This window comes from Lepisosteus platostomus, chromosome 6 (genome assembly GCF_059453375.1).
Source record: "Lepisosteus platostomus isolate fLepPlt1 chromosome 6, fLepPlt1.hap1, whole genome shotgun sequence".
NCBI lineage: Eukaryota > Metazoa > Chordata > Actinopteri > Semionotiformes > Lepisosteidae > Lepisosteus > Lepisosteus platostomus.
In genome coordinates, this window is record NC_142616.1 from 29850799 (window position 1) to 29877350 (window position 26552).

Sequence of the window (26552 nt, forward strand, 5' to 3'; positions counted from 1 at the left end):
TGTATTTCTTCAACAGTTTGTTGTTCTGGAAGAGAATGACAGCTCTCTCAGCTCTACTGGAGCTCCCCCCCTACTCTTCAGAAAACGAATAACTCAAAAACCTCTCACAACACAAAGTACAGCAAAAAGATTAAAATTAAACCATTTTAATTTCCAATAACCTTCCTCACAGTAACACAGGAGAACATGCTCGTATCTCAAAACAGAACAGTGCTTCGTGTTTGCACAAGAGCTGAGCAAAGGTTACAAACCAATATTCAAAATACTGCAGAAAATTGATTTTACTGGTGAAATGTGTATGTATGTGCTAAAGTTGAATTCACATTCCTGAAGCAGAGTCTTTCTGCTTTGAGCTGCATGACTCCAGGCTGATTGATCTGTGTTTGTGTTTTCCTCCCCTTCTTCCTGTTTGTCTTGTTTTGTCCTGAGCTGCCTCCTCAACCCACTGCCTCCCTGACCTTCCGGGCCACACACTCTAGCAGTCACAGCACACGTGGACAGCTCTGCCTGACACCCAGCCGGCAGGTATCCGTTCACACGGAATACCAATGACGTTCATCTTTCACGAGAAAATGAGCTATGTGTCGAATATGCTGTGAGTGCCAATGCAGAAACTGGAAGCCCACAGACTCTCAGATTAGCATCCCGGGACTGGCCCCCTATTCACCACCACCATTCCCATCTTCCCCTCTATTTCCTTACATCGCTAAGCTTCTGTGCTCCAATCGCACACCTGTCTGCCTCTGGCGACAGCAGAGACGGAAGGATTCCCGAGTGACTTGACGTCCACACTTGGGTGAGCACTAAGGTCAGCTCTTCACACTGCACTGCCTCTCAGCACCACCACCCATGGAAAGAGCTGCTTTCAGAATCCTCACAGGTAGAGCCTTTCAAAAAACATTTCTAGTTTTTTTTTACCTTTCTTAAAAAAATGCAACAAATGCAGCAAGACGAAAAGAATGATTTAAATATACTGCCAAGACACTGCAAGCACTGAGCCATATGTGGCCAGTAGGAGCGCAGAACTGTGACAAAAGTAGGTGCAACTTACCAACTACATCCAGCGTGTAGGTATGGTTGATGGAGCCATACTGGTTTTCCACCACGCAGGTGTAGTTTCCTTTATCTGAGGGAACCACGCTCTCCATGATGAGGGTCCAGTGCTGGTGTCGGACCTGTAGAAAAAAAAAATCACCAGGACTTAACTCCCTTCTCTAAAATACCTCAGTGTGGAATTCATTACAGCAGTTCATATTCATTACAGCAGTTCAAGCTATCTTGTATTTGATTTGATATCTGTTTAATTAAATACGAACAACGAAAGTTAAGAATATCAGCAGTGCTGTTTTGTTCCATTTTAGGGTTTTTTTTCCCCAAGCAAGAAGTTTTACCTTCTCTTAATGGGAAATCAACTGGGAACAGTACTCTGAGCCTCCATATGGCAGAGGACTCCAGGAGGTTGGGCATCCCATTTGCCCAATATCCCAATGCTCTCAATATGTGGGACGTTCCATCAGGCTCGTTATATGTAAACAGTTGCAAGTGTGAAGACAGATAGATCCCAAATTATCATGCATGAGCTGCAAAGGTCCCACTGGACTGAGCAGCCCCACTGAAGCCCCTTTTAAGAAGCACCAGAGCCTGCAGTATACCAGGCAGTGCCAGACAAGTTCCAATTCAGACTACCGTAATTATACGCCTTGCTCTTGTGTGCAAATGACTTACTGGAAAAGCTGAAGCTCATTTAAATAATTTTAAAAAACGAAACAGTTCTAAATAGCTGGATCTGTCTAATGCAAACATCCTGCACAAAAAATACTTACAAACCCGCGGACGTTGCGGACAAGAAGAGGCCAATCTGACCAAGATGCTCATTTGGTGGGTAGCCACTGATCAATTCCAGGAACTCTTACACTGTTTTGCAGAAGTATGACCATTGACTCAGAAGGCCTCTGCCCAGAGATTTAAAACTAAAAGCACCTGAATAGAAATTGCTTCGGACAACAATATTGTACCTATTTAGACAACCTGATTATGCAGTATTAAATTGTTACTTTTGTAATGGTCAGTTTTAATTGCAAGATACAGCCCAGCAAAACCTCAATACATGTAGCGTTCCCCTGTTCTACTGTATGGAAAAGGCCAGGTGGTGAATGTGACAACAGCTCTCTGGCACAACCTCTCAGTCCAACCTAAGAGCCTGATGACAGAGATTCTCCACTCCGGCCAGCCCGGTGTTCCAGAGAGAATTCCTCTCTTCCCGAGAGAAACGCTCAGTTACTTGGGTCACAGCATAGAGAGTCGCATCTGCTGAAATAACCCTGCAGCCTAGAGCCAAACAGAGCAGCTGTCAACCCTGCAGACTGTACCTTGACCCTCAATATGGTCACGCAAGACGGGAAGGTGGACTCCTCGGTGTTTAGGGCAGGGAGCACACCTACATTTAGGGAGACAAGTCCAAATCCTTGAGGACTACAGGGTCTTCACAGGTTTCATTCCAATTTAACCTCTCAGCTAATTTAAATAACCCAGATATTATAAATTGAACAAATATTAACAGGTGGCATTTTAAAAGAAGCAAGGATTTTAAAGGAAAGCATCCACTTAAACATTTCAGGCCTAAAAAGAAGAGTAAATTCTTTCCAGTTAATGTAATAATGAGACCAATGAAATAAGTGAGGTTGTGGTGGAAAGAAGACCCTGCAGGCCTCCAGGAAGTAAGCACAATACCATTGCTACATCCCTGACAGGCAGGGGCACCTACAGAAATAATCTGGGGGGCTTGTGAGGTTTGACAGGTTTTGTAATGTTCTGCAAAAAATTCAAGACACTTTACAAACTTTATTGTACAGTCATTCCATATTTTAAAACAACATTTTCCTTTCATATTCTCCGTGACATTTGAATGAAAAAAAACAATTACACAATATTTAAAGAAATGTCAGTTACCTCTTCAAATAATGTTAAGCCCTTCCAAATTCTATGCTGAACTAAATGAAAACCTTTATTAATAAAAATGAGTCAAAGCCTTATCTATGACTCTGATGTTCAAGTATTTCAAAAACAGATAAAACATTCTTAAGTGCTTTACTCTTTGAGATTTTGTCTTTTTTTAAAGTCCATAATGCCGGGTTTGTTTACACATACCTATACCTCTGAAAGGCACATTTTTTTTAGAAATGTGCAAATACAACTTTGGCCAAGTATAGAGAATGGGAACAAAGGCTCGATCTTTAGTTAACCTTTAACTGTGTTTAAAAGTTCAGTGGGTTTGCGAATGCCTTTGTCCCCTCTAGGATGCGGCTAGGAAAATATCAGACCTCCAATCAACTCCTTCGCTGGTCTTTAATTAAATCAAAATTAATTTAATTTCAAACTAATAAATCAATAAGCAAATGCGATGCTATAACTCTGCAATAAATGTGTTCTCTTCTGCCCAAGAGGTTTGTGTTGCAGTTGTGGACGAGGCTTAGGAAGTAGTATTGTACTGACAGACCTGAACATGGTACAACAAAGGAAAAACAGAATTCCTCCAGCCGCTAACTGCTCACCATGTGGTATTCCAAACAAAGTGTTGTATTCACACATACAGGTCGGCATTAAGTTTACACCTTTATGCTCTTAAGAAAACAATACCATTAAGATGTGAAGGATCAAATTATTTAAAGAGTGCTAGTTTCTGAGTACTTCCTCATATCCTAAATAAACATTTTTTTTGTTATGTAACATTAGGAGATTGACCCTGGCTGTCCACAGTGAGAGTGACTGCACTGTAGGAGAAAGCCACTGACAGCCGATTTCTCCCTCCATAGATCTGTCAACTAAACCGGATGACAGGATCCATTTGGAAAGCAGGCTCTAAGGCAAGCTGTCGATCAAGTGTCCTGCGCACACTGCTCTGTTAATGCATTATCCTGTATAACGATGAATACATTGAGGATACTCTGGGATAAGAGACCAAAACTGGATTTTCTCTTTGCACCCATTGTTTTATACTAAGACACAGAAAACACTAAAAGAGTGTTTGAATGTGTTTCACTACGTGTGAAATGTAAATGAGACATTCTATTTTAATTAAGTTAAAAACGAGGCAAATTCTAACAAGACTGAGGCTGTATTGACTGTCCCTCACCTTCAACTCTGAAAATATCTCAACCATATTTTGATGGTCCTGGAAACTGTGCAAGTACTCCAGTGAGAAATCTTGAGGTCATTTTTCCACCTAGGCCCTGCACTTTATTTTCTTGTTCATGGAGTTGTGAAAGTGTCTTTTTTAATTTTTGTATAATTGCATGAATCTGTAAAGATCTCTTCCAGTGTGATTCAGAAAAGGCTAATGCCTACTTTGGTCTTTTACAATCTAAATTATTGCAAAGCAGTGGTAGCCAGTGTATCTGAACAAATGTTTAGCAAGTTGCATCATGCTTCAGCTGCTTGGATTGTGAGCAAAACTTAAATGCAGGACTATCAATTTGACAATAAGACTCAAGATATTGCTTGCTCACATTTAAGAACTGGAATGGTTTGTCTCCTGACTACATGAGTGAGATGTTAACCCACTATATACCTACAGTATATGTAATTTGTGCTCTTCGGAGTTCTTTCAGTTCCCAATAGAAGTCTCCTGTAATTTCTGTTCTGTTGCTTCAAGACTGTGAAATGATCTTCAAGCCCATGTCAGATCTTGCAAATCAGTCGGTGCTTTCAAATTCGACCTTAAAATTCCTTTTTACTTCTGTGCACTGTTTTAATTTGCATCTACCTGTCTTTTTTGTTTCATTCTACGGTGCCTGGAGATGATGCAACACGAAAGGCACCATATAAAAATGAAATGATTGCTGTTTTTGCTATAAAAGGCAGCAAAGCATTTTTGGGAAGTGATTTTGAGTGCACAAGTTGCACCTCATGTACAGTACCTTCAAGATGTATTCATACCTCCAACAATATAGGAACAAAACAGCAAAATACAGAAAGATTTGCAGATTGGATCATGTGTTTTGTGTAAAAAAACACAGTCATATTTTCCATAATGCAATTAAAAATATTAAGGTCACATTTTTTCATAACTCAAGGTATTACTTTAAAATCCAACAAAAACAAACCTCCAACAACATTCTTCTCTTTGGAATGCAATGGAAATCTTCTGAACTACATGCAGTAGTAACCTCTAACAGTTTGTTTTCCTGGGGTTTAAAAGGACGTAACATACAGAAAGTATTCAGAACTAGCATGCTTCACCATATGTACATGCATCAATGAAGGTAAATTATTTCCACAGGCTGGGGTATGACGATAAAAAGAATCCACAAAAATCTAAATCTACAGTACACTTTCCAGTGAACTGCCCGTTATTAAGAAATTTAAGGCTATTGATCTAGTGGCAATCCTGCCAGGAAGAAGGCATAGATATCTTGCCACCAGGGCTGTGAGACAAGTGGTTCAAGAGTCAACCATAAATCTGAAGACAGCAGCTGGAAATCTCCAACTCAACCTGGCATCTGCAGGATACAAAGTGTCGAAAAGCTCAACATCGCCCGCATGAATGTGGCTTTCATAGCTAGGTTGCAAGGGAGAAACCTTTTCTCAGTCAGATGAGAAATGAAAATTGTACTTTCGGGACATGCTCATTCATGTTATGTTTGGCTTAAATTAGGTGAAGCTCATGTAGAGAAAATGCTCCAGCTCACTGTGAATTACAACAGGGGGTCTATTATGTTTTAGGTTGTTTTCATCTATGGTTCCTGTAAACCTTGTTAAGACAGTGGGAATTATGAACTCCAGCAAGTACCAAGACCTTTTGGCCAAACACCTGGTTCCCTCTGCCAAGATGCTCGAGCAGGGCTGAAAATCAACATTCCAGCATGACAACGATCCAAAGCACACATCCAAATCCAAAAAGAAATGGTTAACTGCGCATAAAAAAAATGTTCTTGGCTGGCCATTTCATTCTGCTGTTCACAAATAAAAACCAAAGGGCCTGAAGAACCTAGAGCAGTTCTACCTGAAGGGACCTCATATCACTTTGCAGGCGGTGTCGTGTCAGTGTTATTCATCTCAGAGGAGGATTTAGAAAGTACTAACTACAAGGTTGTGAATAAATGTGACCCCCGTGCTTTCTGACCTTAAAAGTATTGATGTCAAATATAACCCTGCTCTAAAATCGCATTGCTTTTCTTGATCCTGTTTCACCAGGGGTATGAATCCATCTGGAGGTCACTGATACAGGTTGACAGTTACTATGACTAGAGCAGACGCAAACCAAAAGTAAATTCAATCATATCATTATCATACCTTGTAGCCCCCCATGCGGTCCTCCTGCCGGAAGTTCCTGCCGTTCTTCAGCCACCTCAAGTGGGGCCGGGGGTTCCCCCCTGCCGCACACCGGAACTTCACTGTGTTCGCAGCCGGCACCGCGTGCAGCCTCTTCTCCATCTTCTCTGGCATGGTCCAGTATGGTGCCCCTGCAGAACATCAGGATGCATGGTCATTAGAGTAACATATACCACGGAGGGCTGAATATGGACTGGGCAATGGGGACAGGGCGTCACTTGTGTCTCAAACGAAACAACAATTGTGGACTGATATTAAACCTGCCCTATCCTGCAGCAGCCCTGTTTTCACTCATTTACTGTACAGTAGGAGTTGGTGACCTCAGTCCAACTCGATCATAATTAGGCACACAATCCGACAATCTTCACAGATGAACACCTGTTGAAAAGCACTTACAAAATCTGGCTGACAATGGGCTGACCTTGAAATAGGTGCCAAGGTAAGGAAGAGAGTACTGACTCTGGTGAAAGCTTATGACTGGTGGCCAGGAAAACAAACAAAATGGGAAGAGGCCCTTCAAATCTGTCCTGCTTTGGCAAACAAACACTCATACACTTTCTGTAACAGTGGATCTGTAACATACACTTAACAACCCATTCATATACAGGAGGCTAATCAGCATCAAGTCACCAGTTGAGTGCTGTGTCTGATGCCTTGGCCAACAGACATATTGTAATGCAAGACTTTGCTTTCTGTTGTAGGCTCAAACTCTATTCTTGGTCTCTTCATACAGTGGCCTTCCAAGTTTATTTCTGTCTGTCTGTCTCTGTGCAGTTGGCTCATCCTATATCACATAGTCTAAGCTCTACGGAAGCCAGGAGGAAAATGACATCAGCAGAGGGAATGCTCATGACCTTTATATGAAGTAAGAATAACCTTGCCATCAACACAGCATTAGTCTTTCACACTAAGTTAAATATACAATCTACACTTTAACATCAAACACAACTACAAGCCAAATTTAGGCATTTATGCATTGCTACTGAACAATGCAGTTAATAGTCTTAAATAAAAAAATAATACAAGTGTTTGAAAATATATAAAAATATAGTTTTGGTTTCATCCAGTACTATGGAAAGGTATGCATAAAACAATCAAGAATCATGGGCAATATCCAAAACTAAAGCCAAGAAAAGTAAGCAGACCATGTACAGTTTTTTAGTTTTCTAATGGAAATTAATCAACGCCTGTCAACATAATGTGTGAATGTTTTTGTTCTTTCTCTGACATCAGCTCAGTGCACGACAGTCAGGGATTAGACTATCTTCTCCGATAGAAAGCAAACATTTTCTGATCAAGCTGCAGTTACAAGAAAAAAGGTAACCGATTAATTATTTAAAAACAAATAACTCACTATCTTCAACAGATGATTAAATTTAGTGTATTTATATAAATGTATAAATTAAGGCCCAAGTATTTTAACTGAACAATGAGATTTTTATTCAACAGATGATTTCATGTCACAATATACTTTGTATGCCAATAAGAGTAACATTTTATTTCAGATAGATCCCTAATATTTCACCAGGAAAGGAGATCACAGGATATTACATAAACCGCAAAGCTTAGCAAACTAATGCTGCAAATATGGCTTTTAAAAAACGAACATAAACTATTCCTTCAAAATATAATGTTACAAAACGGAAATTTCATTATCTGTGAAAGAACCACGTTACTCAGTTACTCTCTCTCTCAGCTCACAGGCATAAATTACTGTGAACTTTCTCCTGGCAACAGAATTGCTTCACCCCTTCTGTTACAATACAAGGAAAATCCTCTTCTAGGACTCCAAGAAACACAACACAGACCATCTCATTAAACTAGTCCCTTTCCAACCATCCATTCTATTCCCCTTCTGTGGGAGGAGGACCCCTCACAGGTGCCTCCCCACAGACCAGCACCAGGTCACTGGTCTAAATCTAAATGGAAAGCTATTGCAGAGAAGAGAAACACTGGTCTATTGCCATACATTTCAGTCAGGGGCATTTAATGGCATGTAGATTAACACTCAGTAAGAGGGGTAGAAAAATTCCTTGGATATCATTAATTGGTCCAGAGACAACGGGCTTTCAGAGTTCAAGACTGCACAAATCAATTGGAGCCCAGGGCTCCTTAATCACTTCTGGAGACTCCTGACAGGGGCTGCAGAGGCACACGTGTCCAAGGCCGGACGCTCTCGCTCTGGGGACTCAACCCACTGAGCTGTGCCGAGGAGAGCAGGCTCATTAAGATTAAACAGCCAGAGGAACCAGCGAACAGCTTGAAACAGAGGAAGGAAGAGGGTCATCTGATCCCTGTTAACAAGGGGTCAGAAAGCTGCCTGCACGCACACTTTTAATCAAGCCAAACACTGTAAAGGGTCACATAACGTAAGGGTCTTTAAATATTGAAATTATAGTAAATGCAACTGCTCCACAGCCCATGGGGCAGTCTGCATTAAAAGGTTGATCATGATAAAGGTTTCCCAAACTGATCCCTAAATGTAGGTGAATGACAGACATCGTTGATTCGACCATTACAATTACACATCTAGGCTAGATTAGGGCATTAACAATGTAAGGACATTGTCCACCCCTGAACCACGAGCTTCCACAAGTATTGCTAAAATCTACAGAATGGCATTAAAGTTGTTCATTTACATCTGAGGATGAAAGCTGACACTTTTTCTCTGCTTGGTAAGTCTCAAAGCTATCTATGCTGCTGTCCCGCAACTGCAGGGTCTCCCGCAGCCCCACCGCACCTGTGAGCAGGACTTCCTAAATCACACAAACAGATACAAAGAGGAAGAAGAGAAGGGCTCTGCTCGGACCTTTAACCATCTTCTAGTGTTTCAAAGCCTCCAGCCAGTGGGAACTCTTGAACGTGAAGGAGGGAATGAAGAAAACAAAAACCTACAGAAAGAGTAAATTAGATGCAGCCTAACATTTGAAGGAAGGATCAAAACTTCCTTCAGTTACAGCAGTTACAGCACTGCTGCACATCCTCCCTACACACAGCTCTCTCGAGCCCATGGACCTGGACGAGAGGCGCCTGGTCACGGAAACATCAGCTCTCCCACAGAAGGCAACAGAGGAGGAGAGGGAGAAGGAATCTCCACTGGGCCCCAGCAGGACTTTTTTTCGTTCTTTCATATATACGTCTACCCCTCTCCTTCACACAAGAAAGCTTTGTCCAGGACACCAAGCTAAACAACTTTAGCCTAAAAGGCAAACTGTTTAAGGTTTTACAGACCAATCTGCTTCCAGTGCTGACTTTTCCCATCAGTCTGAGCTAGAGTGCCTGGGAAGTGTCTTAAGTCTTAAGTGCTACTGTAGTGAGCAGGAGTGGGAGGGATTCCTTTATCCACAATTCCAATTGAATTGAATGGCTGTGAATAACAGAAACATGTTACACAGCCATGTTGTTGAAGGCTACACTCTGGAAACGTTCAAAACCCAACTCAGATTAAACACCTAGAATTTGTTACCTTAAGATCATTTTAAAACCTATTCCTTTTCTTTTCCAATTCCTGGGTCATTCAAACAGTATTGTGCACATAAATATCATGTAACCTAGGGTATGGAGTGTATGTTATTTCACAACCATTTATTCCTATTTACTATTCAAGACCTCATCCTTTTTCCTCTTGCTTTTTAACCTATTCCTCATTCTCGTCCATTTTCATTTTTGAGCACGAAATCAACATTTACAACATTTTTGCTGAAAAGTTTAAAGATGGATCCTAAAAAAATTCGCTGAATCAAACTGATGAGATCGGTATACCTGCATTTTCTGCCTTGCTGCTGTGCACTTTTATTCATAACATGACCAAATAAGTTCATATGGTTTTATTTTCCTTTTCTTAACATTCATCACCAACCATCATAACATTCAATCAGCTAAGTCTGTAGGCTATGATAAACTACTTTAAATGCATTGAAATCAATTTTCATAAACCTTGTTTAGCCTCATAAGGCAAAAATCAACAACACTGCCAAAGAAAGTGCCTCTTCAATCATTTAGCATTTAAAAACATAAGCATGATATACAAGACTACATAGAATCACATTTACACAGTGAAAAGTCTTTTTCCAAAACTATTTCGAAAAGGGCTCTCTTTACTTCTTCAATTCATACTACCTTGCCAGACATTCCAGAAGCCCCTAAAACTAGACCAAACAGAAGCTCATCACCTGACTTTTTACATGTAAACATATCGAGGGTTACAAACGTCAGCACCAAGATACATCTTAAAGTTGCATATTGCTCACAGAGAACTGAAACAGCTGCAAAAACAGTGCAGGTCTTACACTGCAAAAGTTTATGGTGTACTATAATGATAATAATTAAGTATGACATTTCTACACAACACTTATGTTAATAAATTTATAATAACCGATATACTGATGAAAGAACTGTAGAAATCTCTTGGTCCTGTACCTTCCAAAGGTCTGATCCCCAAGAGCTAGAAGCAATATCTTTGTGCAGAACTATTTAAAAAGACCAAACCACACCAAAAATATCCATATATATAAAGAGAAAGAAAAAACAAATGTGTATTTCTAGCTGGCCTATAAAACCATGAATTAAATCATGGCCTGGCTTTCCTCCCCAGTATGGTCAAAAAGTTGCAGATAATCTCTGGCGAATCCCTGGTTGTCTCTGTACATAAATCTGCTTCACAGAAGAGCAGCACTTAATTTTTATCAGTGTCTCAGACGGGTTTCAAAATGTTCAGGACAGCTGGGTCAGAAACCCTACCCACTGCCTGAGCTCCTCCAAGTACAATACTTCAATGAGGCCCTGCGCCAACTCTCTGCTGTGCTGAGAGGGCTTGGTCTGATTCCAAGCAAGCCCTGAAGTTAAATGCTTAAAATATTCAGCTTGAATTTAAAACCAGGAAACTCGATATCACTGCCAGTACAGTTTTCTCTTTGTTTTCAAATAGCAAACCAGAAAAAAAAGTAAAATTTGTGTTCATACTTAATGAATTTCAAGCAATTACAGCCAGTCTGTCAAGAATTCAGTAAGGAAATGCAAGATGTGCATTGAATGTTAAAAAGATACATTGAAAGCTCTGTCCTGAGTATTTTAGAAAGCTGAACACCTACTGTATTATGAGTTTTATATCATTGCCCTAATCTACCCCCCTGATTTGATTAAAGCTCTCAGGACATGATATTAATCATATTTTAAGATTATTTTTTGTACAAGAAACTGATTTCTAAGTGTTAGCTGTATTTTAGTAACAATAACAATTTGTAGACAGAAGTAAAGTAATTAAAAGGAAATAAATTCAAAACTGAACCATGGGTTGCAAGGCAGGCCACTAAATGTAATCTGGATCACAGGTGAAAAAATGAAAAGATAATGTCTAGACCTGAACTGACATTGAAGAGATGAAGAATAGGTTCTATTATTCTGACCATAGAATGAACTGCAGTTTCCACACAGGCAAGCAGTCAAGGAGTAACTTTTGACTGGATTTCTAATGAAAAAAATAAGACTACTACTGAGAAGCAGAAGGTCTAGATCAAGAAATGACAGAAAGTGATGCCAGGGGTTAGGTCACAAAGATTGAGCAATATGATGCGAGGGTGAGGGTTATTTTAACACAGACATTACTGCCAGTGAATGTTAGGTTTTAACAGAAAGGTACTGGCCATGTGAGCATTCATGCAGCAGTTGTTCGTCAAATCCAGGCGACTACCATCTAGGTGTTAGTGCAGCAGTACTCCAGGCCGTTTCGCCTGCCACCCTGTACTTACTCATCTGCTCCCCATCTCCAGGAACATCCTCAGAGCGCTCTGTGTCGTCTTCATCATCTCCTGAAGAGATAGCATCTGCAAAGAGTGCACAGTGTCCTCATTCCATACGCATGCCCCTACACTCCAGCGGGCAGGAGGAGCGCCGCTGTGTAACTCACAGCAACACCCGAACAGAATGCGTGGGATTTATTTTGTACAAAGTAGATATATACAAATGCACTTCTAACACATTCAGTCAATACCGTTTTCCACTTTTCGGTAAATGCGCCACAGTGAAAGAAAATCAAAAGCGCGCAGAAACCAAAAGGCATTTCAACATCGTCGTCAACATCGCCCTCAAAGCAAACTTGGAAGCTCTCTCTTGCTCACACCAGCAAAGGTGGGGACTGCATGTACATTAGTCTCAGACGGTCTAATCTCTTTATACAAAAAACTCAAGCACACTCAAGCACATTGGAACTTTAATGTCAAAGTCTTCAATCCTGTTTTTTTTTTTAAACAGGGCATCAACGCCATCCCATTTTCCACCTTGAATGGTGTGGCACTGACGTACAACTGGTCCAACATGTTCTCATCATGACCACTGATCGGAAGCAAAATCTGAATTCTTTGCAGTCTGAGATGCTCAACTTCTTCAGTTAAACCTCCTCGGCCACACAACTGTGGACCCACACCAGGGCAGCTTTCTCTGAGACAAGCAGCCTCTCTGCTTCTCCAAGAGGACAACCTGCCACTGACTTGTATGCAGAGCACTGCCACATTATAACAATTGTCCAATCTTCTAACCTCATTTCTGCGGTTATCTTGCCCAACAGATTTAATCTTACTAGAATTTCTTGCTTGATGAGCTCTGACATCAGGCCCTGCATGATGTTTTTGGCCAAACAGACAGATGTGCTCATCGCTGCTCTGTTTTGTGGTTGGAGTCCTGTCATGGCTATCTTATTCCCAATGTGGCTCTATGCTGGAACACTGCACTTCATAGCCTGGCAACTCACCTGTGACATTGACAATGAAGCAAAGAGTATCGCTGCCTATCGGGCTAACTGTGCTGCAAGCATAAAGACCAGAGTCCTTGGGCGTGGCATCTCTAATTTGCAAGGACTCCTCTACAATAAGCGTCCTGTTGTTGGGCCCCAGCGAGGACCCATCCTTGGTCCAGGTGATGGTCCCAGCCTCAGGCAGTGGGCAGCTCAGCTTCAGCAGATCTCCAGGGTGGACAGAGCAGACTGTGGGCTTAGAGATTTGGTATTTGGTTGGAGGCTCTGCAGTGAGCACAGGTAAACAGGGGTCAGGGTGCAAAAAAGGGACGGAAATAGACGGAAGACAGAGAAAGAAGAGAGAACAGGAAACAGCGGTCAGGAAAACCACACACCCCACAAATTGTAATGCAGGAAGATATAAAAGCCCACAATAAAAACATACAAAAGACCACAATAACCCGGTGCGGCCCCCCAACATTTAGGCTTTTTTAATTTTCCAGTATTTGCTGGACTTTTTTTTTAAAAGCATGCAATTTCCCATGAAGCAAGATGCAGGTAATTAAAACTGTGCAATTAATAGATTCTTATTAATTCCAGCTCCCAGCAAAGCAGCACCTAAAGCCCATATTTTTTTACATTAAGTACAAAGCAAGTGAGAGCATACACAGCAGTTACTGCACGCCTTTCTTTTGATACAGCACCAAAAGAAAACGCTGAGGTCCTGGATCTCAAACAGCAGGTATTCAGACTGGTCCCACTGCCTAACCTGTTTGTGTCCCACACAGGGCCCTCCTGTAGAGAGGTTTTTTTTATGTTCTGCAAATGAAGATGTTCTGATACCTCTTAACAAAAACCAAGAACAAAATGCTCTACTTTTGCTTCAAGTTCGTTCTTCATGAACTCTCTGAGGGACTGTGTTCCCCTCATCTCCCAGGAGCTCTGATGATAATGGAGCAGAAAGGGACCATCCTCACTCATTTACCTGTGTGTCACCTGGTGTATCAGCGTGACAGCACTGCCCAATGCAGGGTGAAGTACTCTTACACATACAAATTCCTCATTTCAATTTTAAAGAAAAAAAACTTCAATTCAGCTTTTGAGATTTTAATGCACTGTTTTAAGTTTCACAGAAATTGTTTTCTTGTACATTGTGCAGTGGTTTTTACAGGAGATGTATGAGTTATCTTATTGTGTTGCAAATTGAGGTGGTGGTGTTAGGGTGGGTGGAAACGTGTTCTGGACTTGTCTATGGGACTGCAGGAAAATTAAAGACATACAAGCACTCCCAGCCTTTCCTGTTTCAACAAAGATCCCCTCAAATGCATTCCAGTGCCATTGTGTACTGTTCCCCCAAGCAGGGAAGGCAATTTAGCTTGATTGGCATCTTCAATCCCAGCAAAAGCACAGAGGGCAAAGAAACTCTTAATCTGACTGTGCCTCCACTAAAGACACCCTACAGGCACGTCATCCATACAGGTGTGGTTTCTCGTTACTTCAAGAAAAACGGCTCTGGAATAAGGAAAATGTCCTTTGAAAAGTGTGTGAACTGACAGCAGAAAATGTCATTTTTTGCATTTTCATGCACAAAGTTATTTTATTGTTTTCTTGCACCTTCCTACTAAACTTCCCAGCAATGCACTCTGAAAGGATGATTAATTAACATTAAAATTCTATTAAGAACTTTGTCAACTATTTCATAGTCTACCGGGTTCTTCTCTCAAGCTTTTTAACGGTAAGAAAATGTTCTGATACAGTGATGTCTTATTAACAGAAACAAAATGTGCTAAAAGTCCTGTGCATTTCATTAAACTGTTAAACCTAATAAAAGGAGAGGCAACAGACATTTCAATGTCACAATTAAGAATTGTTTGCATCTGCAACAATAGTAGCAATACATTTCTAGCATATTCCACAAGGCTCTCTCACTGTAAATAATTCAGCACAAGGCTGGCTTTAATTATGTACCTATTTTTCATGCTATCTTAATACAGCAGTAATACTCCTTTAACATCTACCATCCAAGCCGTCAGGATAATTGCATGGGACACGCCTGCCACTGTAAAGAGACTCTCATTGAACTGCTGTTTGAAACAAAGCATATACAGTAGACAGGACTAAGATGTTTCATAATTACTAATACATTGTTGCCTTTAAGATTGTTTCACACTTATAACAACGTTCCTGAGGCCGAACCCTTCTCCTGGACAGGGTCAGGCAGGGCTTCCTGTTGCAGGAAGAACTGATATTAAAAGTTTTGCTTTCAATTGAATACACGCACAAACAGCTCTGCGACACTTTCAATACCATGCTAGTTAATAATTTAGGCTATTAACTTGGAACTTATGAAAACCCATCCTATGACAGTTAAAACATAGGATGCAATGACATTTTTAACTCTTGTGCTTTTGCATTATAAGCTCCCACTGAAAGCAGGCCAAATTGTGTAAAACAAGAGTAGATTTCTGGGTAGCCTGAGGATGAGGGAAATTTGGCCAGTAATGCAGAGAGACATCAAAAGCTATTAAACAGGCTTACTGCCCTGTAGTTCCACGTTTCTGTTCATCAATAGGGATCTCAACTCTCACTAACTCTCACAACTCTCACTCCTTTCACATCTGCTAAGCTCTTCAGAGGCTCTGCACTATCTATCCCAGGGTCAAAGAGTCACTGGTGACTGCACCCCCCAGTCCGCCTCTCTCTCTCACCCGGCCACAGCTGGCCATCCCAGCCTGCATGCCCGATTATTCATGGGAACCCACGCTTCTCCTGGCCCAGCGCAAGACGGGCAGCACTTCACAGCCCGGTAAAGAAACCGAGAGGCTATTTAAAGAACATAAGCCCGGCAGCTCTGGTAACTGATCCACAGGCATGCACACATTTTCATTAATTAACTTTTATAATACTGTGTTAACCTGATCTATTCATTAGCTTTAGGATGAAAAATGTTATACAAAAGTAAGGCAATTTATTATTATTATTATTATTATTATTATTATTATTATTATTATTATTATTATTATTACTATTATTTAGTTCTAAAAGAAAACATACATTTTTCAAAAACCACACTTCCAGAAACAAATCTAATTTAGTGTTTATAAGTGCCTGTTTGTTTACAGTCCAAATTCCCCATGTACTCTTCCCACTGTTTGCAGATAAATGGAGACTACGGTGTTTAATCAAAGAAAATAAGTCCATTTTGTGATGCCTTTCTGGGACATACTATCGTTAAACCCTCTTTCACTTTTGCTGTTTATATCAGTAATTAACAGGATGGATGACAGGTGTGAATCACAGGATTGTCCACCAGAGCACTACCTAATAAACAGCTTCAGATGTTCCTTACACATTTTAATAGCAGTGCTTTCAGACAACGAACAGTATCAAATCACTTCCAGAGGTCCCTGGGATTCAATTCTCACACTGCTGGCCTCTCTTGCCCTCTTTTGGAGCGACGAGCAGCACTCCGGCCTGCAGCCTCTGCCTCAATTTCACAGGTGAGAAGACCAGTGGGAGGTGACGGCTGCGAAACTCATTACTGCCAGACAGACACAGCCAGCATCGACACTGGTCTTCAGAGTCTCTCTGTGCAGCAAGAAACCAATATGTTATATACTTTAGCTCTCCGTCCACCTATGCACTTTTTTAGGAGGTTTGAAGAGGGAGAATAAGCATTACATACCCACCACCAGGTGCTTATTCTAAGACTGTTATGTGGAGTGTGGATAAGATTGCAGGTTCAAATCCTGGCTAGGGCAACACAGTTGTACCCTGAAGCCAAATATTTCACACAGAAAACTAGAAATCTAAATGGACACAAACGTATTTCTCCTTAGATAATAGTGGCTGTCAAAAATGAAGATTAAAATCCGAAAGAAGTCAAGTGGCTGTCTGCAGTGGACAGATAGGTTTCCCCCGAGCATCATCTTATTTGCTGAGCTTTTTTGTTCTTGTTTCTTGTCTTTTCTATGAGTATCCTGATGATAAAAAACAGGTGATTGTTCCAAGGTGAATTCATCAACAATCTGAGGACACCCCGAGTGGCACACTGCTCATTACAAAGCAAAGAGGACCTTTTCCTAGGACCCCTGAGCCAACAATCAGCCGCCAACGCCAGTTCCCTCCCTGACTGCTGTATATTTTTGCAACTTAAAAACTATGATAGCATAAAGGAGCATGACGTCTAGTTAAGCACCCTGCTTGCAAAGCTGCAATTGAAATAAATATAAACACAACCACAATGACCACTGAATAGCTGAGTGCCTGTTTTGAGGAAAGGCAAAAAAAATCTTGCCCTTCATTTTCATGTGGGGATGTTGGGTTTGTAAAGGAGAAAATGCTTTCATTACAGCTAGAGAAACACCCTTTCTTTGCTCTCTCAGTAAAGTGCACATTTGGAAAGCTGAAGGTCTTGAAGGTCCTTGAAACTGGCCCATTGCCGCTATCTTTTGCACTGCATGGTATAATTTCACTGGAGCGAAATAACTTGTAGTAAAGAAGCCTGTATTTACTCTGAGCAGCCGTGACTCTAACACCCTGTTGCTTTACAATGGGCAGAGCTAAACAGGGCTTCAGCGATATACAGCTTTAGTGGTTTTATCAGCAATTTGCAAAATCCATCACAGGAGGTAACCGAGTTGTTTTCTGGGACATTAGCAAATACAAACAAAAGACAATTGTCCTCCAAATAGAGCTAAACAACAGCTGGGTCATAAAAGCCTTTTAGCAGCTGTTTAAGGGCACAGCAAACAAGTGGATGAGTTTGTTTAATGGGAGAGTTCAATGCTGGTTGCATACCTGTCAGTGGAGGCACAGGGACCTCAGAGCAATTTCTGTCTTTATGATGTGTGTTTTACTGTTACAATAACCCCCTAGGATTAACCACCTTATTTCATGTTTAACCCCTCCTCTTTGGCTCTTTGTTCTGCAGAAATCGCACACAGGTTGATTACAGCAAAAGTCAAGGAATGAAAGGGCTCTTGCTTGGCTGTCTTACTATAAGAAAATAAAACAATAGTGGCATCACAGGACACCCACTGATCAACAGGCATGATAATGCACCATTGAGGGGATTACACAACATAGCACAACATAGAATGCATGGAGCATGAAAAATAAACATGTTAAAGTTGCACTTTAAAAGGCTCTATGAAAACTGTTTGGAAACAATGGGCATTATACTGATGCTCTTGACAAACGTTCAGAATTGTCTGGGCTGTGTATTTCAAATTAAGGATGGATAAAACATGTCTGAACAGAGAAAAAAAATGGGAAGCTCCTAAAGGAATTGCTTTTGTGCTGGAGAGCTCTGTGAAGCCAAGTTAAGGTTTACAAGGTTTATAATCTGCTGCAGCTTCCAGCTCAAGTTATCTGGACATTGCCTAGCGTGATTTACATACAGACCTGTGAGGGCTGCAAAAGCCATTATACGATCCTCCAGAAGGGTTCACCTCATACTTTCTCAATTGCCAGAAAAGCCCAGAGTAGTGAAGTACTTCAGCTTGTCAGGTTTTATAATGTTTCCTCATAAACCTTTCAGCATGGTTCTGAAACCAGCAGCCAACGTACAGCACACAGCAGCTGGGACAGGAGAGGCCTGTCTGTCCTCATCAGCACCAACTGAAGAGGAGTCAGAGGGCAGCAGACTGTTTAACAGGGTGTTTTTCCCCAGAAGAGCAAGTTCTCTCAAGGGAAAAAGAACAGTCAGGCGCTACTGAGCTGCACCTGTACTATACACTGCTCTGTATTTTGTCTAATTTTGTAGAAGAAATTTCCCAGATATAAACCCCAATTTCATAGCTTTTTATAAACAACCTGGGCTTCCATAGGTGTCTGTCTATACAGGCCTGCCATCCATCCATTTTCTAACCTTTTTATCCAATACAGGGTCACGGGAGAGCCAAGGCAAGCAATGGGCAAAAGGCAGGGTAAACTGGGCAGGAAGCTACTCCATTGCAGACCACACACACGGGCCAATTTTCTGAGAAGCCAGTTAACCTTCCAACTCTATCTTTGGAGTGCAGGAAGCAACCGTAGGATCTAGAGGAATCACACACAAACACAGGAGAACACACAAACTCCACACTGACAGCACCCCAGGAATTGAACCCAGGGCACCAATGCTGTAAGGCAGCAATGCTAACCACAACACCACTGTGCTGACAGGCCCCCTTATTCCACAAAAAAAAAAATACTCAGCCTTTTCTAACTTTCATACACAAAGGAATCAAGAGCATTCCTTCTAGATCTTCATACAGCCCAAAAGCTCCAGCCGGAAAATCTCAGCGAGCAGCTAATGTACAATATTTCATTGCAGATTCACTAAACCATTTCCCCATAATTTACTACATTAAAAGACAAGTACAACTTGCAGAAGAAAACCTCCCACATGCATAAATATACTAATCAACATTGTTGAACAAAAAGTTTAGCTTGTCTAAGCATTATAAGCTGAGCAATGCGGAAGCTGGAGTGTGCAGTGGGGTGTGTTCTGCATGACATGTTTTTTTCAGGTGACATCACTCTACAGCTACTATTTCCCAGCAGAACTCCACCCTGGGGGGTCAGTGTAATCTATGCTTCTATGTAGGTATGCAAGGAGTCAGCAATGTAAGACAGGCTATGCCAAAGGTACATGTCTTGACAAAAGTACGTGTTAAGACAATGTACAAAATGAACAACATACAATTAAAAAAAACTCTATAGGACTCTTCTTGCAGATTTGATTGCAAGAAAACTGAGAATATGAGCTTACATTTGAGCGTGCCACATGTGTATGTTAAGCTATGTTTCACTGCTCCCTCAAGAAAGTCATGCATCCTTGAGTTTGACCCAATCGTTCACACTACTGGGACATTCTAATGTCTAGGTCACATAATTATTTCAATATTCACAAAGACATTTAAGACTTTGCAGCTGTATAATGAGTACAACACAGGGGAAAATAGTGCAGGACAGGATTACAGAACTCCTTTGTGAAAGCAGAAGACTGCAAGCTTTCAGTTCAGGGGTGTAATTTTCACTGCAACAGCTGAGCATAGTGCTGTACTGACAACGTACTGCCAGCCTGTCTGTCTGCAGAGACACCATTAGAGGCAGATTCCTGCACCACGGCCTCTCTCCTGCAGATTCCACAAGTGCCGATATGCTCAGAACCACTCCACACTACTCCATAGTGCCAGCATTAAAAGTATTTGCAGGTCAAAAAATATTAACCCAGTATTTATATATATTTTATATTTAGCTGACTAGTATTTAAAGCATTTTACTGAATAAACTACCTCATCTCACCTGGGATTTGAACCCGCAACCCGATGAAGCACTGAGAAAGCAACAAGATCATTTGCACATGCTTTTTGTGAGTTTACTTCAGAAAAGGAAGTCCTGAAACCACTAAACATAATGGAGTTCAATTCTATGTTTTGGATCCTATGTATTACAGACAGCCCCAATCCGGAGGAAACGCCGACTACAGAGCAAACCAACCAAGACTGGACTCTTTTCCAAATTCCCCAGCGATTCTCATACCACTGCCTATGAAGTCACAGTGCAAAGCTTATCAGAATAAGAATTTATATTTTTTGAAAAAGGAACTCTCACTGGAATTGCAGAAGGATTTTTTCTTTAAAAAAATTAAAACTGAAAATGACACACAGCCCAATTCTATAACACACAGCACTATCAGGACAAGGGCACCATTGCTGGAGATGACAATAGGTGCTGATGAGCTTTTCTCATTGATTTATCAGAAAACAACCAAGTTAAAAAAACAATTCTGAAATAATATTAGAACATGACAGAAATGTCATAGCTTCACATAAAATGAAAAGGAATTTGGACTTATTATTCAGCACTCTGGAAAAGTAGTGTATAGCTTTTCTTATTTTTTCAGAAAAACGCTAATAAACAAAAAACCCAGCTAACAAACTGTGATGTATGAGAAACATAGGTAAAAAGAATAAATTAAGGAAAACATTCTCCATACACTGTAGGATAAACTTTCAAATCAAATCCAGCTTTCCTGTTACAAAAATAGAACAACTGCTTTCTTAACAAGCAAGGTCAGAACAAAGAGCACAAAAGTTTAACCGAGCAGAAACATTTATAATAAACAAATAAAAGGCTTCCTATTTTGATTTTACTTTGATAAAAGAAATGTACATAAATAACATTGAAATTAAAATCATTTACAAGCTTTCTCCTCTTTATTTTCAGGCTTCTCGTTCTATAGCATAGTACAAATTTAACCACACAACCCTAGAGAGAGTGAACATTGACTAGTGAATTGTACAAAATTATTCCAGCTTTCACCAGAATAATTGTATTCCTTCTGAAAAGTGCCTTTAACTTTCACTTCCAACAACTCTGTCATCCCTCTTTGCAAGTCGTATAAAGAACTAAAAAATAATTCTAGAAATAAGCTCTGGAAAACCATTGTGAACACAGCCTGGTTGCCTGTAGGGATTGTCTTTCTCTTTCCTGTAGCATGTTTCTCTCTGTTGTACAGTCAGAGTGAAGGTGTGAGATAGACAGATAAGACTTTATTGATCCTGGAGGGAAATAGGAGTGTGTGTGGCTGCTGTTTGCCTTGATCTAGAATAGAGTACATTGCTTGTTTACAGGCTAAAACAGTTAGATTGTTTTCATCAGCTGGAACAGTGGAAAAGCCCTGTCAACTAAAAGAAGCTAGCCTCACTCAGTCTGCTTTAGTCCCACACTGTCTCACTACTTTAACCTCTGATGACCTGCTGACCAGCCCTGAGCACCAGCCTGGGCAGCCAGAGGTCAGCAGACTATCAGGTGGGCTATCAATTCAGAACATCATTAGCCAGCGATGAGGGTCTTGCCTTTCTCTTTCATTCTCAGATTACACTGGGTGAGCCAGACAGCCTCCAATCTTTCTTAACTGATGACAGACCCCTTATATATGCATATGTGAGTGTTAGAAAAGAGGGGGAAACGTTCTGAGTTAAATGAGGTTTGTATGTAACTCTGCCTTATCTCACTGTAGAATAAGTAACTTATCCTAAGAAAAGTTTTCCAAAACCACTGATGCATTTTCATATCAAAAGTCAAGACAATAAATACAATAAACAAAACACCTATCTTTACCACAAGCCTAGTAACACCAAGAGTATAAGTACTTGAAATGTATCACCTGGTCATTCAGATGACTCTGAGGCTTATTTATAAAACAATCTGTGGCTTTTTCAATAAAGAGCAATGGTATCTCTGTGCCAGTTTACCAGTTTTCCACCTCCCCCCCCCCCACCAAAAAGAATGAAATACAACTGTCACTGAACACAGCTGCCTGTGTGTTGCAATGCCACAGAAGTACACCTGCTCACCTTCGGGTTCCAGTGTGGTTTCCTCCTCAGTGTTGAACGGTGGTCGTGCCAAGGAGACAGTTGCCATTGACACCAGAGCCAGGTACAGTAGGCAAGCCCACGTGGACATCCTGCTAGCGGAGATTCCCCATGCTCCTGTGGATCTCCACCCGGACACAGATCCCATCTGAGGACCTCTGTGGAATCATGAAACACGGGCACTCAATCCTTTCTCCACCAGCGCTAGTGTCTGTAGCACTGTTCGATGCAGAGGCAGAGAGAGAGAGGGAGAAAGAAAGAGAGAATTAGCCTCCAGCAGATTGTCTTTAAATGCCCGTTTCCAGTCCTGGACTGTCCCCAAGAGGGGAGCTGGACAACAGCTACCATCTCCTACAATGCAGGAGAACCCAATTATGTTTCAAATCTGTACCAAGTCTCTACCAACACCTGCGAGCATGTTTGAAACTCTTCAATGGGCAGCACTTGAGTTCCTACGCTATGGCTCTGCTGCCTCTGCTTTCTTGTGAAACTGAATTACACTCTTCTGACACAAACTGAAAGCATGTGACACTGATACATTGTAAGTAATAGGCAGCAAAACTTCAAGTCTCTCAAAAATGGGACAGTGATTTGAAATGCTGCAAAACAAGCCAGACCACAATCATACCTAAGGATTTACAAACGGCATTGCAAATGAAGCCTCTTTTCAACTTTTAGAATCATTTGGACAGATTCTCATTTAATTGTGTTAAAGATCATTTGGATTTTGTTTCCCTTTCCTCAAAATCATTTTAAAATCCATTTTGAATTTCTGACGAGAAAATAAGTGTAAAAATAATCTTTTTCTAATATAGTCAATTTTCTATTGGTTTTCTATTAATTTCAGAAAAAATACGGTACACACTTGAAAACATGAGAATGAATGTATTTGAAAGAGAGTTTTATGTATTAATAAACTATTTCTAATGGATTATTATCCTGGAAAATACTATGAATTACTACAGTAGACGCAGTACCTCCCGAAGAAAATACTTAACGAGTTTTTTTCCGTATCTGGCAATTAAAACAGTCTGTTACAACAGCAACATGAAAGCACGAAAATATGTCTGGAGATTGAATGTTTAGAATAAGAGAATTTTCACAGATGTTTTTGGTCTATACTTTAATGGTTATTTTACATAACAAAGCCCTACAAACTGAAGAAATTTGGAGTTCAACCCGTTTCAAATGCAGCCACTTCAAACAGAAATTGTACCACCGTCAATGCTGGAAAAATGAAGTCGGTGCCAACGGGGACCGCAGCGCCCAGTACTCCAGAAACTGTAACCGCTGTGACGGACCGGTCAGTGGATCAGAGAGGGGCACACTGCTCTCCATTCCGACAGCAAACAAAGGTCCCATTTATCACAACACAAATACTATCAGTCCGCGTGGAAATAACGATATGAATTGTGGTTTTATTAAGTAACATTATTTCCAACACAAACTGAATCGTGTTCCGCATCTTTCGCTTTCTCCTAGGAGAGGGGACTGCCGTGAATAATTTAATTCTACTTTCAACTTTCTTGATTTAGCATTTATAATTTAAATGTCATTCTTATCCCTTTAATGATCCATTATCTAGCCCCACAACTCAGATATAAATCCTCTCGGAGTACATCGGCATTGAAACCGCATTTCCTACATTATTTGCTACAACGCGTTTTAAATAATCGTAGTAAAAATACGAAATACAAATAACAGGACGTTTTATTTTAAAAACCCGATGGTCAAAATTGGTAGCTCTTCACGTTTATGAACAAATCGAAAATACCAAACAACATATCAAAAAGTTATACTGAGGATACTATATATTAAAAATAATACAAACTGAAGAAATACATTCAGATAGTGTTTTCCAGGAGTGTTTTCAGTTAGGAATAACCTCACGGTAACAGTGGAGTTTATCTCACTTTTTAAGGATCACTAGACTCCAGTTTCAGTCAATCGATGTCATACAGGACTTCTTGACATTATTTACTAATTTTATTCACTTTAAAATGTATGACATTTTTAGGCATCTTAATTCGAGACCAGGTTTTCGATCAGATAGATACTCAGCATGATACTTATTTTAAACATTCACGTATTTTTGTTTCGTTGACTTTTTTGTAGCGTGCAATAAATACTTTTCTCCTTCAGAACCAAACATCGCATAATCTTCCAGCTGGAAGACGCTGCGCTCGCACTGAATAGGCTGCAGTAATTGCGTCTTGGAGAATCTACATTTGTATTGAGATTGCTAAGTGAAGTTCTCAAGCGCTGATTGCATTCTATTGAAATTCAAATCAGATTCACAATGAAAACGCTTGTCAGTCGCGGAGATTTACGGCCATCACTCAACTCAGGCATCAACATCAGGCAACTGTATCTTCTATAAACGTTACAATAAAATTACGTTTTGCTTTAAAGAATGCAATATTTTAGTGACTTCTAGGGTTCTTCATTTGAAATAACACTTTCACCCCTCAATATAAGTGTTATATGGACACAACAACACAGTCAAATCATCTTCTGAGAACCCAAATGAAATACTGCAATTGAAGTTTTATTACACTTAATATCTGAGTATTATCAGAGAATTTGCTACAAAACATGCATTATCGCTTTCCAAAGCAAAGTCTGAATTTTATTCAATAAAACCGAACAAAACCTACTGAAATGAGAACTGTATAAACATGAATCAATATTAATAATGAGTATTAAAATAATAATACACAAAAATTAGATTTCTATTAAAATATTGGCAAAGAACGAGGGCCATTGGGAAAAGTTCAGTCATATACTTCCAGAGCAGGTACGCAGGAAACCTAATTCAAACGTTGTTACGATTTAAGTGTAAAATCATGCCAAAAATAAAAAAAACAACAGTCATGCACGCGGAGGCAACATGCGCAAACAGCACGAAGGATGCTAAAGCATCTTTACTTTGGCACGAGATTTACTCGCACAACTATTCTGGGCATCTTCAACAAGCGATGGGTCCAGCGATAGTTACCTTGACCGTTTAAGAGCCTTGGAGAAGCCGATCCTCATGCACTGTGCAGCAGGCGTGTGCATGAGCCGAATCAAAGCGAGGAATGCGTGTGAACTCCCACCGGGACAGCTCCCCGCTACAAAAATGCCAGACTGCGCTTTACTACTCCAACTTCGCCGTCACCGCGCTCTCCACAACAGCACCGAAGAACTGGAAAATCCGATAGCCGTGGAACAGTGCAAGCATGACCCTTCAAGAAATCCGGAGTAACCCTGTATATATATATATTTCCCCGAAGACAACTGCAGTTCCGAGTGAGGTCCAGGAAAACTTTCTTCTCTGTTGCTTCACCACTTTTTTCTTTTAAAAAATACTTATCAACAGCAAAAAATAACAAGAAATTCTTTTCCAGCTCTGCAAACTCAGATGAAAGAACTAAAAAGACGGATCCTGATGTAAAAGGCGACGCTATGAAACCTCCAAAAAGTGAGCAAATCCATTAAATTCTGATTCTTGTGTTTTGTATGCCTTCTTCAAGAAACCTTGCTCTAATCTCAAAAGCTTTGTCAGGTTTACAAAGGTTTCTTTTCTTGCGTCCCCCCCACCACCATCACTGACTCTACGAGCCCCCTCCTCCGGCTCGGTCTAGGGTCACTCCCCCTGTAACCTGAGATGTTTCCTGGGCAGCTTTCTTACTCAGCCCGCCTTCGCCAATCAAATCACTTCACCGGTCTCTCCGGCTCTGTTAGCTGAGCCCAATACGCTGCAAGCTCACAGCCCGGCGATTGTGAAGTTCTCTGGGTCCGGGAGCCCAACTTCATTAGGAGCCTCTCGTTCTTAACAACGCCTCCAAGCGGACTGAATAATAGCTACAGAGAGGCAGGCAATAAAGTTAACTCTTCGAAGTAACGACCCAAGTAATAGTGTGCCGATTGAAGGGTTTTATTCTTGTCTCCGGACCACGAGTTAACGCGACTAACGCTGGATTTCTAAGTTTTCTTTTTTAAGACCAAATGTGCTGAAACTTCAGTTCATGATGTGATGATTTCTCACCCCCAAGAATTTCCGGATAATATCATGGGGTAGCTTTTATAGACAGCAGGAAGTGAGCCAAGCAGCCCAGTAATACAAGTTCTCTAAATTATTAGTC

At 40.7% G+C, this 26552-nt stretch overlaps 1 protein-coding gene across 9 annotated transcripts in view; it reads right to left on the reverse strand.

The window, feature by feature from the left end:
• fgfr2 (fibroblast growth factor receptor 2) overlaps window positions 1–26187 on the reverse strand; it is a 53284-nt gene extending 27097 nt beyond the window's left edge. For 4 of the 9 annotated variants that reach the window (XM_088635246.1, XM_088635245.1, XM_088635248.1 and 1 more), the window contains exons 1-6: window positions 25424–26187; window positions 22408–22583; window positions 13076–13342; window positions 12078–12152; window positions 6292–6461; window positions 1052–1175 (exon numbers count right to left, since the gene is read on the reverse strand). In XM_088635246.1, coding sequence (XP_088491372.1) covers window positions 1052–1175; window positions 6292–6461; window positions 12078–12152; window positions 13076–13342; window positions 22408–22583; window positions 25424–25485 — 874 coding nt within the window. In that variant the 5' untranslated portion in view covers window positions 25486–26187. Of the gene's footprint in view, window positions 1–1051; window positions 1176–6291; window positions 6462–12077; window positions 12153–13075; window positions 13343–22407; window positions 22645–25423 lie in introns of all 9 variants that reach the window. The other 5 variants (XM_088635252.1, XM_088635251.1, XM_088635253.1 and 2 more) reach the window with 3 other exon arrangements.
• Between the last annotated feature and the right edge of the window lie 365 nt (window positions 26188–26552).